The 15,931-nt window shown below is 35.7% G+C and overlaps 1 protein-coding gene across 4 annotated transcripts in view; it reads right to left on the reverse strand.

Moving 5' to 3' along the window:
• TTC7B (tetratricopeptide repeat domain 7B) overlaps nucleotides 1-15,931 on the reverse strand; it is a 124,153-nt gene that overhangs the window by 84,225 nt on the left and 23,997 nt on the right. For all 4 annotated transcript variants that reach the window (XM_063290225.1, XM_063290224.1, XM_063290227.1 and 1 more), the window contains 2 exons: nucleotides 15,202-15,332; nucleotides 13,052-13,173 (listed from right to left, as the gene is read on the reverse strand). In XM_063290225.1, coding sequence (XP_063146295.1) covers nucleotides 13,052-13,173; nucleotides 15,202-15,332 — 253 coding nt within the window. The remainder of the gene's footprint in view (nucleotides 1-13,051; nucleotides 13,174-15,201; nucleotides 15,333-15,931) is intronic.

Here is a 15,931-nt window from a genome sequence, read left to right on the forward strand (position 1 = left end):
TAATTTTCAGATCCTTACTCCTAATTCCATCACACTGCATGATGGAATGAGGTGTATGTATCTGAAAATTAAAGCATTCCCTGCAAAGCATTTGGGTTCTCAGCTAGCAACATGGCATTGTTTCTATACAAACATACTCATGACCCAAACTATTGCACTTCTGGCATTGCCACAAGCGATGCTTACACACTTGCCTATAAATACATTAAGCAGCTAAGAAGGCATTTTACATTCCTGTTTTATTCTCTGCTTAATGTCAAGCCATTCACATGGAGAGACATGGAGCAAGGAACAAACAGCAAGGGGTCAGGGCCAAAGTTGCTTCCAGCAGCTGAGATGCAGTACCAATGCCGTTTAAATTCGCTCCTTGGCTGAGCACACGAAGCTGCAGCTCCTTTTGTGCAGCTGCTACTGGTGATGAGGCAGCCATCGTCTCTGACTCACCTACCAAGACTGAATGGTGGTGGGTGTTGGGGCTGCCCAGATCTGGGGATATTTCATCTCTGACCTTGGATGGGGTGGCATTTCCCCATTTGAGGATGGTGCACAATATAGAGATCTTCTGGACTCACAGCTCCTGCTTGATGAACAGGCTGCAGCTGTGGCCAGGAAGGCCTTTGCACAGCTTTACCTGGTGCACCAGTTCCATCCTTTCCTAGATCGGGGGGCCTTCAGACAGCCACTCATGTCATAGTCACCTCACAACTTGACTATTGCAATACACTGTACGTGGGGCTGCCCTTGAAGACCACCCAAAAGCTTCAACTGGTCCAGAATGCAGTGGCACAGGCAGTGATGGGCTTGCCTTGGTATGACCATGTAACACCTCTGCTTGCTTTGCTTCCAAGTGTGATTCAAGGTGCTAGTCACTACCTACAAAGCCCTACATGGTATAGGGCCTGGTTACTTGAGGGACCATTTATCTTCCATAGTATCTGCCTAGTTGATTCAGGGCTTCTGGAAGAGGCATGGCAAACTGAAGATGGCTCTGCAAAAGCAGAGCCGATGACTGTGGCAAAGATCGAGGAACAGTGAGTAGACAGCCGTTTTCTGCAGGTTTAAGCCCCAGAAGACAACGGAATTAGCCATCTTGCTCACAACCACAACAGAGACTTTTAAAGGACACTAACTTTGCAAACCTCACTTTTTAATCAGTTTCAGAAATTGCTTATTAACTACTTCTAAGCTATTAGAGGACTTCAGAATGAGAAGTTTGAAAACACTGGGCGAGTCTGCCTTCAATTCTGAACTAAAGAAAAATTTAATCACAAGTTGAAGAATTTAAAGAATCTGAAATTAACAGGAAAAAAGCTAAATAATATTTTGATCTTAGAAAGTTACAAACAGATTAAGGGTCCAGATAAAATTAGAATATTGAAACTTGTACAATAAGATTTTGGAATTAATTATAAAGAACAAATAGTTTCTCATGGAAAATAGATCCTGTTTTGGTTTTTACAAGACATAACAAAGATAAGCAATTTCATGATTTCAAAAACTGGGCAGTAGAGGGGACTAAAGATTTTAGGTAGAGGAAAGATATACAGGCCTGTAAAATGATGCAAAATGTTGTAACAATAAAAATACTGAAGGAGACTTTTGAAGAATGGAATCAGAAAATTGTAGACACAATATCAACAATGTCAGTAATGATGTCTGCTTTTATGGATAGACTATGTCCAAAAGATGTTATTGAAGAAATGACAGTTGTAGAACAAATTTTAGCTGACAAGAATGAGATGGTATTGAAAATGGATTTACACCTGACAGGCCAAGAGAATGATTTAGAAAAGGATGTTTCACGGGATCTACAAAAGAAACTGGCTGACATTTTAAAATTTAAAAGGGAAATACAAATGACAAACCAAGAGAGTGACCTGGATAATTTTTTCTTGTTGGATTTACAAAAAAGGCTTGTTAAAGCCTTGAAGAACTCTGTGCAATGGGACAAAGAAGAAAGGAAGAGAAATCAAATCCTTCGACAATATTTGAATGAACTAAAGATTAAGAATATTAGAAGTAAAAGGAAGGAATATAAGGTTGGTTTATTTGATCAAGGTTAAAACAAGAGTCCCTCTTTTGGGGGAGATGGACGGTAATTAAATTTGAATAATAAATAAATAAATGTTGTTACTTCTGGCAACCCTTTATGGACTTTCTGCTGACTCCAGGACTGAAAAGATGACATTTTATGGATTTGTTTATAGATAAGAGATGGGATATGGGATGAAAAGATAAATGTTTGTAATTTAGAGAGGGTAAAGAGTTACTAAATAAATGTTTATACTTGTGATAAAGTTTGGAAGTCACTTCTTTATATACAGGTATTTCTTTTCTCTTTATTGTATTCTTACTTTTCTCTTTCTTCTGTTTCTCTTTTCTTGCACTTTTACTCCTTCTATTATCTTTTCTTTCTTTAAGTTTAGTTTGTATTAGATTTTACTATTATAATCAAAATACTTATACATACTGTACATACATACATTCTGTAAGACTTCTTACAGGAAGTCTTACAGAATGAAAAGATCGACAGGAAAACTGCATGTTAATCTTTTTAATTTGACTGTCTTATTGGCGGTGCTATATGGAAGTGAAATATGGTCGCTAACAAACGTAGAAGAGGAAAAGCTTTCAAGAGTAGTAAGGGCTATGGAAAGATCCATGCTGAAAGTTTCTCTCCAAGACCACATCCCAAGCAGCCAGATTAGAACATGAAGTGGAATAAATGATGTCATCGTCAAATATCAAAAATGGAATCTATGCTGGGCAGGACACGTCGTGCACATGTTGGATGGCCACTGGACAACAGCAGTTGCTGAATGGTATCCAAGAGAAGTAAAAAGACCTATCAGCCGACCTCCAAAGAGATGGGAAGATCCAGTAGTCAAGGACTTCGGCTGAACCTGGAGAAGAAAAGACAGGATTCGAGACGAATGGAAAGCGAGTTGTGAACAGCAGGACTCTCTCTGACGACAGACTGGTCGATCAAGGTGTCTGGTCAATCAATTGCCTAGCCAATTCGATCTGGCGAGGTTGGTGCACTCCAGTTCCTTCAGTTAAGCAATGCCATTTATCAGGACCCAGGGAGCGCACCTTCTCTCTCTCTCATTCTCTCTCTCTCTTTAATGCAGATATGTTTGCAGAAGTGAACATGATGTTCAAAAACTCTGGTAGGTCAAATTGTGTAAAAAATGAATGTTCAGTAAAAGGTATACAAAAATGTGCAAAAATATGTGATTTTTAAAACACACAAACACAGACACACCTACAAGTAATGCTAAAATCAAACAAAGTTAAGATTGATAAAGGGAGAAACTCAAAGAACCCAAACCGATAGATCTGAAGTATATCTCTAAGAAATGACAAAAGTGTTTTTTGCCTAAGATTATGGAGAATCATGGCTGAACAGACTAAACAAGATGGGACTATTCAGATATAAATAAGCTCAGCTTCCTGTATTCCTAACAATTTGTAGAACAGCTTTCGTATTTTCACTGGACCTAACTGCATTCCACTGCAAAAACATGTAGTAGAATTCTAACACAAGACGGGATTTTCTTGTTTATTGAAGAGAATTATTTCCAGACTATAGTCCTCGTTCCACTTCTCCAAAGGTGGAATCTCCAAAATCTCATCCACCTACCTACCTCTCCACCTCTCCACACTCTCATTCACCTATCCTCTCATCCGTATTACAGTGGTTCCTTAACCTCTCAAGATACATGTTTCAACCTCTGAAGTCCTTGTTTAGCGCCTACCTCATTTAGCTGCCATTTGCAAATACAACCGTAATAAAAGGTAATAAAAAAAAAATTCCAACCAAATTTATGTGCCTGACAACAACGCATGACAGAGTGAGAGTAACACTGGCATTGCTGCACGAGAGTTTATCTAAATGAGACGGTAGCATCCAGCGATCTTTGTAGCATCTTTCTCTCGCAGTCACATGGTTCACTTAGTGACCATTTCATTCAGCAACTATTTCACTGGAACAAACTGCAGTGACTAAACGAGGACAGACTATAACGATCAACCTTTCCCATCCCCAATTTTTGAGTTCTAAATTCAATTATTTTGAAAATACTTTGCAGTTCTACTGAGGTTATTTGTACATAATATAAAGTCCTATATGATATGGTCTGACAATGGGATACATCAGAGAGTACCTTGCCAGGCATGATTCTGACCATTCAATCTCAACATAAAGAGAGGCCCAGCTTTGGGTTTCCCACTCGTGGTAGGTTAAAGAAACTTGGATCAGGAGACAGGCCTTTTCAGCAGTAGCCCCTGCTTCATGGAACATATTCCCCTGGAGGTGTGATTAGTCCTTTTCCTCCTTGCACTCAGGAAGGCCTCAAAATGGCCTTCCTGAATGCCTTTGGTTCCTAGAGTGTTATTGGTGCAAATCTGCTTTCTAATATTTTGTGATTCTTTTTCTCTTATAATTATACAGAATGTAGGTTGTTTTCACCATCCAGAATTCTTCAGATTGAGGCTATCCATAGGTACTGCCAAAACATAAGCAGATATAAATAGAAAAAAAATAATGAGGTCTTATTTACCTTAGTATCCCAAATGATTAATGATAACCATTATGAGAAATTCCTTCCTTCAAATTTGTTTATCACTTTATCGGGTTTACAATTCCTGAATATACTGGAGAATCAGAATGCAATTCTTTGCCTAAATCCACTCTCTTCTAAATTTTGCTATGCTATTTACAACTAAAAAATGCATGTAAAATGCATATATTTGGAGAAAGTATGCAAAGAAATTTATTATATTAGGAAAAATACTTGAATGTAAAAACTGGAAAACATGTGCACAAAAATTTGTATTATAGAGACAGAAGCAAAAAAGTATCCATAGATTTTCCTGCAAAATTTCTGAATTTCACAACACAATATTAAGTAAAGCTGAACCTGACAGATTCATTAATTGTAAAACATGTGAGTATAAAGATACTATTAAAAATATAAAACTGATAGGAATTGGCTCAACCTAAATAGCTAATTCCCTGGGAATTGGGCCAGGCTGTTGAGTGAGCCCATCTTGACGTTGTTGAATTCCTCTGGGCACACTGTGGTTTTTTTCTTTATTCTTAATTTTTTAAATTGACATCTTCCCCAGAGTCATGTGTTAAGTAGATGGCCATATAAATGTTTATAATGAATTAAAACTTGTATTCTCTGCTGAGATCTCCTCTATTTCATATTTTAAATTAAATTATGTAATCTGATTAAAGATGGAATCTAGCCAATGCATCTTTAAAGCAGAAAAAGGTTAGTATGTTGAAGAGTAACAATATGGATTGATTTCATTTACTATGAACACTAACCATCAGATTAGCTAACCAGTTTAAATCTGTAGACTTTATTCTCACAGCATGAATACTTACAATCACTGGGGGAAAACTGTATCATTTTATTAGTTACTAAGGCTAAGTAAAAGAGAACACTATAAAGATAACAGTACTAATTCTCATTCAGATATTTATATAAAAATATTTCTGATTGGTATGATAGCAACATTACAAGAGCTAAGGGCCACTTCCAATACTACATTTCTGATATTGGAACTAATGCTACATATTACTCTCCTATGGCATCTAGTCTGTCAGTAGGTAACACAAGAGGAATGGCTTTTTCTAGCAACATAACCAACACAACTTTTGGTGCAATTATAGTTTAATTTCTTTCCAGGTTAGTGACAAAACAGATGCGTATGTCACTCCATGGAGTTAACACTTGAAAAGGGATTAAGATGCCACTATCCTTTTGCTCTGACCCCTACATTCACATTTTGAGCTGTGTTCAGACTGAGTGGCTTAAATTTTTAAGTTTTAAAAATGGTGCTATGATGCCCATATATGACCTAGGATTAAACCCCAAGTTACTTCCTTTTGGTACTGCTGTTTGGGGATACATCTCATCTCTACATAATGCTATAAAAAAATGGTGGTGAAGGTATGTATAAATCCATGAAAATGGGTAAATATGGTAAAATATATAATAAAAGGGGCTTCTTATAAGAACATTTAAAAAATGAAATAAACCCATTCCCTAAAAGTTCAAAATGTTTAGGAATAAACATTTTCTAATTGGGAAAGGACTACTGCAAACCAAATATTTGGTCTTAGGGCATCTGTGTAATCAAAACTGAATTTCTATGATGCTGTATCATCTCACACAGCCAGTATTTTTAGCTATTTTGGATTGAGGATTTTAAGGAGAATGAAGAACAGTTTAAATGTAGCTTGGCAACTGTATTATAAAGAAGCCACATTGTCCTTTTCGTAACCTAGAGCATCCAATAACATTTTGTCTTCCTTAATACAAATTCAATTACCATAATATGAGTTTATAATACCCATCTCAACTATAGTAAAACCAACTGATCAACTCCAAAGCTCCATAGGAACATTCAGGAAATCTAGTTCACCAGATAAACAAACTCCATGCTAATTACTGTTCCTTTTAAAGGAAGCAATGAATCAGCCTATTTTCAGGCCAAATACCACCAGATTCCACATCTTAAAATGAAACATAGTTCACTTAATTATAATTCAAGTTTTCTTTTCTAGAAGCTAAAACCACAAGATGGGTGTTGACATTTAAAAAATCAGATTTCTATCACGAATAATTCCTCTAAGGTTAACATTTGTACACATGTGTATCCTTTTATGGTAAAACACAAGCAAAAAGCCATTTAATATTTTCAGCGCTTGCAGTATTATTACACTACTGTACTTCTTCTAGCAAGTCCCTCACCAAGGCGACAAACTTTTTCCTATGAAGTCAATCACAAGACTTCATTCATCTCATAAGCTTGGGGAAAAAAGGAGGAAGCACAAAGAATGTCCCTGATGTCACTTTGCAGTTCAAAGAGAAATCAAACACTACCAAAATTCTGTTCAATGTGGATGAGCCCACAACATACAAATAAGCTTAGAATTACAGAAACAAAGTTCTATTTATTATTTCAACTTACATGCTTTTCCAATTCCAGAGACATTGAATATTCAAACTGACAACAAAGATTTTCTTTTCCCAGTCCTCCAAATCAGGGAAAGGGCAAGGTTGGAATGAAAGTTAATTTTTGCTTGCTATCAATTCAATCTAAATCTGTTGACCCATAACTAGAGGACATTTTTATATACCACTAATTTATTTTAGTAACTTGCTAATTGTTTCTTGGCCATCAGAAAGTAGCAACTGTCCCTTGCAGCTCAGAGGAACTGTTCTAGTAACTCAGCACAAAATTTCTTGGAACATATATGCAACAATACTTTTCCTGTATTAAAAAGAAACTTAAGAAAGAGAAAAAAAATAAGAAAAGTGAGCATACAATGTTGCTTAAAAGTTTGTGAACCTCTTTGAATTTTCAGTATTTCTACATAAATATGACCTAAAACATGATCAGTTCTCCACACAAGTTCTAAAATTAGGTTATGACAACCTGATTAAACAAATGAGTCAAAAACATTATACTTGTCTATTTATTTACTGAGGAAAATGATCCTAAAAAAAGTAAAAAAGATGGCAAAAATAACTAACGCAGATGGGAACAAAGAAAAATAAGAAAAGGGGGCTTTGATCATGCTTGCCAAAAGTTTAAGTAAAGAGCCAAGTCTTCAGGGCCCTCTGAAACACCAGTAGGATGGGGGCCATTCAAATCTCAGGGGGAACCTCATCCCAGAGGGCAGGCACTGCTACAGAGAAGGCATGCTTCTGTGGTCCCAGCAGATGGCATTGCTTAACTAAATGAACCCAAAGCACACCAATCCTGCCAGATTGGATTGGCTAGCACATACTATGGGAGATATATCAAGGTTTGGTCTCTATTTATCAAATGCAGAACCACAAAACTGCAGCTAATGGGACCACAGAAAATGATGGCCCCCTATAATATCTTTTTAAATGTTCACTTGCCACTAACCAAGCTGCTATAGCAGCAGCGCAACCAATTGTTTTAACACAAAAATTAATGGAATAGTATTATGGTGATATCAGCAATATCTGTATTTTTCATTTAAAAATGACAACTACAAAAATATATTTATTATAATTAAAACAGTTTAAAATTGGGCTCCTAAGATGATACTCTCTACAAAGATTCTAATGAATGTGTGCAAGGTTTCAAATGGTTGTAGTTAAGACAGCAAGGCTGCACATATAAAAGATATAGAAAAAAAGAAAATACAGTAAACCCTCGATTTAATAGGCTACCTGGTGGGAAGGGATGTCTTTTAAAGCTGCATGTCCATTAAATTTGAATGTTTTTTTTATACCACAAACATGTGTGTGTACATAAGAAAACTTACCTTACTGGTGGTTGTCTGCTGCAGATGTGCTGGGTTTCAGTGATGATATTGGAAGACTGATTGATTTGAAGAAAGTGTCCAATTTTAACTGAGTCTTGGAAGTTGCTGCTTCTGTATGATTATCTTCCTAAAAGCATGGAAGTGGGGGTAATAAGGCTGGACTTTACGATCAGATAAGGAATCAATAAAAGCTATCACATTGGAGAGGGGGGATCTTTTTTTTCTTCCCCCGCTTTGCAGCCATTGTTGATTAAATAAAGCATTTACAAAATATTTACAAAAAAAAAAAACTTTACAGAATCTTATAAAATACAATAGCCCAAACATTAGCACATATGAAAGAAATCAAGAATGCCACTAATATCATGAAGTATAGTACTTGTTTACACATGCACAGAAGTGACAGTGCTTACACATGCGCAGAAGCAGCAACCATTGCCTTGATTGAGGAAGGGTTTGAATTCAGATTTTGTCTGTTGCATGTAAAATCTGCTGAACCAAGGTTTGTAAAATCGAGGGTTTACTGTATATCTAAAAGTGCAAAAAATCAGCTGAAAACTCTTAGGTAATGCTAGTTATAACTCACTGGAATAAAGCCCATTTGCATTTTTTTAAAGTTCAAAGTTCATACGATACTTGCACAGTAGCAGCTATCTATTATTTTTAATTTGCATAAATCCTGTTTATTAACTTTCTTCCACTCATAACGTTAAGGCTTTAAACACTGTTACCGGAAGGTAAGAGTTTGCTATTATTTTTTGTGTCCACTTACATGCCTTGGGTCAAAAGTTTTTATTTCGGGGGAGGGGGGGAGATAGTAGGTTTGTTTGTTCGTTTATTTATTTATTTGCAAATATTTCAATACTGTGCAATTCCCACAGCTCTGAGTGGTTTACAATAATAATTTTATTACTATTATACTACTATGTTTTAATTTTACAATAAATAAAATATCATAAAGAGATAAATCAACACAATATACTGTAACAAAATAATCATGTATCAGCTCAGGGGACCCGGCAGCCTGATCATAAAAATACAGATAATCAGTAATAGTGAACCTCCAAAGCCTGTTCAAATATCACTGTCTTAACAGCCTTGTGAAAAAACAAAGAAGAAAGTATCAGGTGTACCTTCAGGGACAGAATATCCTAAAACATGGGGCCATTACATGGGATTGTTTCTGGATCCATATCCCTTTGACTTCTCATAGGACCCCTGAGGATCCTTTTCCTACATGACCACATGGACTGGGCAAACAGTTGACCCTAAGATATCCTGGAGTCAAGCCAGATAGGGCTACAGGCCAAAACCAGCACTTTGAATTGGACTAAAAAATCTATCAGCAACCAATGCAGTAGTTGAGGAACAGGAATCATATTACAGTAGCAGCTGTCACTGGCTATATTTTGTATCAAGGGATGTTTCACAGTCATTTTCAAAGCAAGGTCCTTGTAAATGCATAGCAATGAGATCTTTAGTTATTCTTACCAGGGATTCATAATCCAGGTAGGTATAAAACTAGTGCACCAGTCTCAATTGGACAAAACTCCTCCTGGCCGTGGCCTTTATATGTTGTTCCAGCAGGAGCCATGAGTCTAGGAGGACCCCCAAGTTGCAGATCTACTCCTTCAGGGGGAGGTAACCCCATCAAGAGCTAATCTTGGAGTTGTCTAAATCTGGTTCAGTCTGGGTTGGTGATGTACAACTGGGTCTTATCAGCATACTGACAGTACCTAAGTTCAGTCTCATGATTATCTTTCTCGGCAGATTCATATAGATGCTATTTCATAGTGGAAAGAAGAGTCAAACCCTGAAGTACCACACATATGAGTAACTACAGGCTCCACAGCTCCTCCTCCATTATCACCAACTACAGTAGAACTGTCCACTAAAGTAGGAACAGAATCATGCAAAACAGCACTTCCTTTTCCCAAGTCCTGCCAAAAGCAATCTATTTTGCCAGTTGTAAGCTGCCCGGAGTTGATATGTGAGATGGGCAACTATATAAAATAAATAAATAAATAATTTTTTAAGAAAAATGTTTGAAGATTTTCTCTAAAAAGGATTACTCATCACCCACTGCAGAGGGTACAAAGCCTCATTCATCCTAATGAACTAGCCACAAAGAACCCTAAGAAATAAATAAATAGATAAATGAATAAGCAAACTATACAAGAAATATAATGGAAACATCCCTTCTCTCAGACCTCTTAATTATCTGTAAATTCTTTTTTTTTTTTACCCAAGTAAACTAAAAACTCAACTAATATGCCAGAATTCCCCTGAATTTTTGCCCGATCTCCATAAGGCATAAGCCTAAAGAGGGAACTTATTCTCCCTTCCTATATCTTAAGAAATTTGTGAGCTTCTAGCTAGTTGTCACCTTTGGAACTCTGCCCCTTTCTCCAGTGTTCAGAAGGAAACAGACTAGTAATGTTTTGTCGTTTTAAGTAATCAGTCCTGTATTTACTTATATGAAAGACACACTGAACTCAACAGGGGTCCAGTTCTGGGGAGATATATACAGGCTTGCAATATTAATATTTCATTTTTTTTAAACTTTCACTGTGAATTTGTCCTTTTTCTCAGTGCCTGGTTAAAAATGCAAATGTACCAAAATTATCTTTGGTATTTTTTTCCATTTATTCCCAGGAAGCCTTAACAACTCAATTTCTGTTTAGTTATATTTGTTCATTAAAACTTGATTTCTGAAAAACTAATATCCACTAATTCCTTGAGTATTTAACATGGGTAATCTATTATACTTGGTCAAATAATCCAAAGTTATTCTTGCTTTGAACACTTGAATTTTATTTTGAGTACTACTCCAGTTCTACCAGATCAGACTGAAAACAGCCTGTCTGACAGAACAGAGATATAGCTGGAAAGAGTTCCCATGAAACACCTGAACTGAATGCCTCCCTGGTCATTCGTTTTCCAGAAAAGCTTATTCTGTGAAAATGGAGAAGCAGTTTGCAGATATATTTAGAAATACATGACACGATCCAAGTGTCAATGTCAGTGGGGACTGTGACTTCATTCTCATGAAGAGTTTGCTATTACCTTAATTTTTCAGGACACAAACCAACCATTCACGAATGATGCCATGATGCCCAAAAAAGATATAAACTTAATGCCATGCCCACAAGCTAAAGTTTGTTGAACTTTATTCTTAACACACAATCCTAATCTTAAAGCAATAACACTTGTTCATTGTATTTTATACGGCTGTGCAGTGATCCAGGTTTGAAAAGGAAAAGGTTATTTGGCTGTGCCATGTGAACTCAGAAAAAAACAGACCTTAAGGAGCTGCTGACAGGCGTGATGCATGTGCCTCTGTGCACTTAAATCATCTTTTCTCATTCAAATATGGATTCCTGCACAGCCCTACTGTTTAGCTGACCAAACTGACTAAACCTAAACCTGGATTACATACACTATTATACAAATAAGCAAATATTTTATGTAATCTGCATTTAGGTTTGGTGGGTCAATCAGTTAAAATCATTTATTTTCTCTATGCAAAATTCTATTAATTCTATCTATATTTTCCATTGAAAACACAGAATATGGCACATCTCCCTTTTTCCCCACCTTACCACTATGCTTTTGGGAAAATGAAATTTTATTATTCTTTTTGTCTTCCAATTAAATAATGATAGCAGAGCTGCAATAAACTCCAGATACTTTGTTAAAAGACTAATAATGGAATCTATAAAATCAGATAAACAATTAACATAGTAATTCACTGAAACACTTTCAACACTTTTTCATAGTTATATTTACCCCAAATCAATGATACAATATAACAATTCATTGTTTTTTAAAAATCCAAGTGTTGTAACTAGTCAATTCAATATTTCCAAGAAATGAAAATGTAGCAATCTACAGCCTGATGCACCAATGCTGAAACTTTATAAAGTAAAGAGAAGCTTGAATTCTTTTACTCATATGTACAGAGGAATACAGCTAGATACAATTTTTATACCCCTATTTTCAGTAGGCTATTCTTAGAAAGAGTTATCAAAACATATGGATGACCTCTCTTGCAATCTATAAGGCTCTGTTGAGAAGCCACAAATGAAAATACATTTATACATATTGTTAATCTTCATGAATATTTATCCTAAAACACAGTGTTAAAATAAGTGGCAACTGAAGAGACTGGAAAAAACTAAAAATAACAGTATTACGTCTCTAGCATTCTTTATTATTAAAGCCTCAACACAATACTGAGAAAAGTTAAGATATAATTTATAACATATTATATTCCCACAAAATATATAAAATAATTTATTTTGAATGTGTTTCAAATTATTAACCGCAAGACAGTACTTAAAAAAATGTGTTTTGTAAAGGCATGCAGTATTCTGATCCAAAGTGAAAAGGGTGCTTTGGATCTGGTGTGGGCACATTCATTGTATCTGTCAGCAACTCCTTTAAAAAGTTGCAGCTTTTCCTGGTCTTGCATGGTAACCACACAGGCTCAGGAAAACACCCATTTGAATTAAGGAGGGGTTAAGGTGTTCCTGTCTTGAAAGAGCTGCCAATAGATTAAGAGTATACCTACATCAGATCCAAAACACACCTTTCCCACTTTGAATTAGACTACTGCACACCTCTAGCAATTTGTGTGTAATCTTATAACAACACTCAAGGCTTTTCTAAATCATTTTGGTAGATCTTTTTAAAGTAATATCAGAAGGATATGCAATCAAATCTTACCCATTTTTGAAGTATAAGACATGGGCCCTCTGAAGTCCAGTTTCTAAAAAATATCCAAGTTCTTGTTCATGTGTTCCAGGCCCAGGCTTAGGACTTCTGTTCTGCATATTGCTAAGTATTACCTAGGAGATCATAAAAATAAATGAATTACATTCCCCCAAATGCTCCCTTTCCTCACCAGTGGGAGGCAGAGACAGAACATTATGCCACCCAAAAACACTCTCTATATTGCCGCACTGCACAGAAGGGCTGTCATGTTTGCAAGCTTTCTTCTGGACATGATTGGTCTTCGTGCCAGTCTTCCACATTAAGACAGTACAGATGGGTAAGCAACTTACAATAATTTTACTTTATTTGTGGAGCCTCAATATATTGCTCAGTGGTTGGCAATATGCAACCTGTGTGAAGTCCTTCAGTAACTATTTTGTGGCACCTAAAGCTGGCTCCAGAGTTGCAGGTATGATTTGACTTTTATCTTGATTACGGCTTTGTTTTTGTTTTTTGTTTTTGTTCAAATAAAGGACAAAAAGGGTATATTTAAAGACTTTCAAGGACAACTATACCTATTTCACCCTTTAACCTTCTCAAGCGATCAAAAACTGGGTGAATGTTTTTGGCTCTATCCGCTCAGTGACATAATCATACCACTGCCAGTTCTATCCCAATTTTGTAAATGAAAATTCAACCCACAAATGTGAACAAGCAAACAAACCCTGACCACCCTGACAAAGAAACACTTTTTCTGGCAGATAGGGAGGCTACGTCCCTTCAATTATCCTTGTTTAATTTTACAAATAACTGCTGTGTATTGGTTTTGCTGGGAGATGTGGTATACAAATGTAATAAATAAATAAACCTCTAACTCTTAACTGCATTGTCCACTATTATTTTTCACCTAAAATCATTTAAATTTCAAATAATCTTCTAAAGAAGAATGGGTAACTACTGGCCACAATTTATTTATTTTTAGCTCCATCATGAAAATTGTAAAATTCATGTCAAATGAAATTCAAATCTAAATGAAAACATTAGAATGGGAAAATATGATTGAAAATGTTAGGAATAATGTGGCTGGTTTTGTTGATTTTATTTATAAAGCTCATGGTTTTATATGTTTTATTTTACTCTGTTGTATTTCATTGGTTTGTAAATAAGCTGCCTTATTTGGATACAGACAAATACTATGAATGGAAATAACAATTCTCCCAACATTAAATAATAAGCTGCAACTGCTACTGCAAAAACTGAGGGAAAAAAATGCTTTTTAGGAGCATTCTGAAGTTTTAGTAATAGTTTAGTGCAATAAATTCCTATGAGTCTATTTTACAGCTTGGGAAAATAAAGTAGGAATATAAAGAACACCCCAAGTCTATGTTACTGTTTAAAAATTACACAACCATTAAACTATGCGGAATGCCAGCTTTCATTAAGAACAAAGTTTTATCATATTAACCAAAAAAAATTCAAGAACATCATGGAGAAAACTGTTTTTATCATGTGAATTCTTAGGGAGGTTTTTCTGTATTTTATGGAAGTCATATTCTTGAGACAGGGATAAAGAATCATACAGTTCTCAATAGAAAGTACTGGGCTATTTTCATCTTTTTTTTTTTCCCATTCAATCATGTCAGATTCTCGGAGACTGCCTGGACAAGTCCCTGCAGTTTTCTTCACAGAGTTTTTCAGAAGTGGTTTGCCATTGCCTCCTTCCTAGAGTTGAGAGAAAGTGACTGGCCCAAGGTCACGCAGCTGGCTTTGTGCCTAAGGCAGGACTAGAACTCACAGTCTCCTGGTTTCTAGCCTGATGCCTTATCCAGTACACCAAACTGGCTCTACACTGTCATCTAGAATACCTGAAATTAATCATTCACAGGGACTATTCAGATCCAAGAAATAATAGATACCTTATTATGGCATGTAAAAGATTAGAACAGATAAAAGAAAATTAATGCTTATGCTTTTTTGCTGGGATTTGTTAAAATAATCTATACAGAGGTCAAGAATGGGTTATTTAATCCAAATAGTAAATTATACATCAAATCTTTTTAAAAAGAAATTTAAAGCCACATATAGTAGATGGGAGGAATTCCAAGAAAGAGGGGGGGAAAGTCAAGTTAGTTACTTTATTGAGATTAGCTATCCCATCTTACCCTTTCTATCTCCTGGAGATACAGAAGGGCTATATCCCCAGCCTTCTCATAGCACATAATAATATCCTGCTCACGATCTGCATGGAGGCTGCTTGTTGAAGATGATATTGGTAATTTTTCTAGACAAAGACCTAAAAGCAAAGACAATTTCATTTAAGAAAATAACTTGGGGCTTAACCAAGCTCTTTTCATTTATCAAATACTGAAAACAGTACCACAACTAAGTGTGTATTAGTAGATCTGAAAGTTCTGTTGTATGTAACTGAGAAGCCATACCTATTATGTGGTGAGAAAATATGTAGTGAGACTCATGAATACACAGATCACATCCAAAAATACAATTAAATAGGTCTATGATAAATTTATATCACACTATACTTAGTGACTTCAAAGGAAGGAATATGGACTTAGAAGGAAACATTGAAAGAAGTCCAAAACTGCCAGCTCAATCAGGATTTTATATATAATTTTAATCCTCTTATGCTAACAGATTTGTGAAACATTCCAACAACTGCTTTAAACATTTGGGATACTTTTTTTTAACCAAATGAAGTATCACCTTCATATTCATATCACCTTCAATTATAGGTTTAGAGATATTTCAAAGATCATTCATTTCTTCTTTTTTATTTCTTTCAAGTAAGTTTAACAATAAACTATTTTTAATCCCCTACTAAAATGGACAAAAAATGGAATTATCAAATGCTAAAGCTAACTAGGACCCATTTTA

The sequence above is a fragment of the Candoia aspera genome, chromosome 1 (genome assembly GCF_035149785.1).
Source record: "Candoia aspera isolate rCanAsp1 chromosome 1, rCanAsp1.hap2, whole genome shotgun sequence".
Classification (NCBI taxonomy): Eukaryota; Metazoa; Chordata; class Lepidosauria; order Squamata; family Boidae; genus Candoia; species Candoia aspera.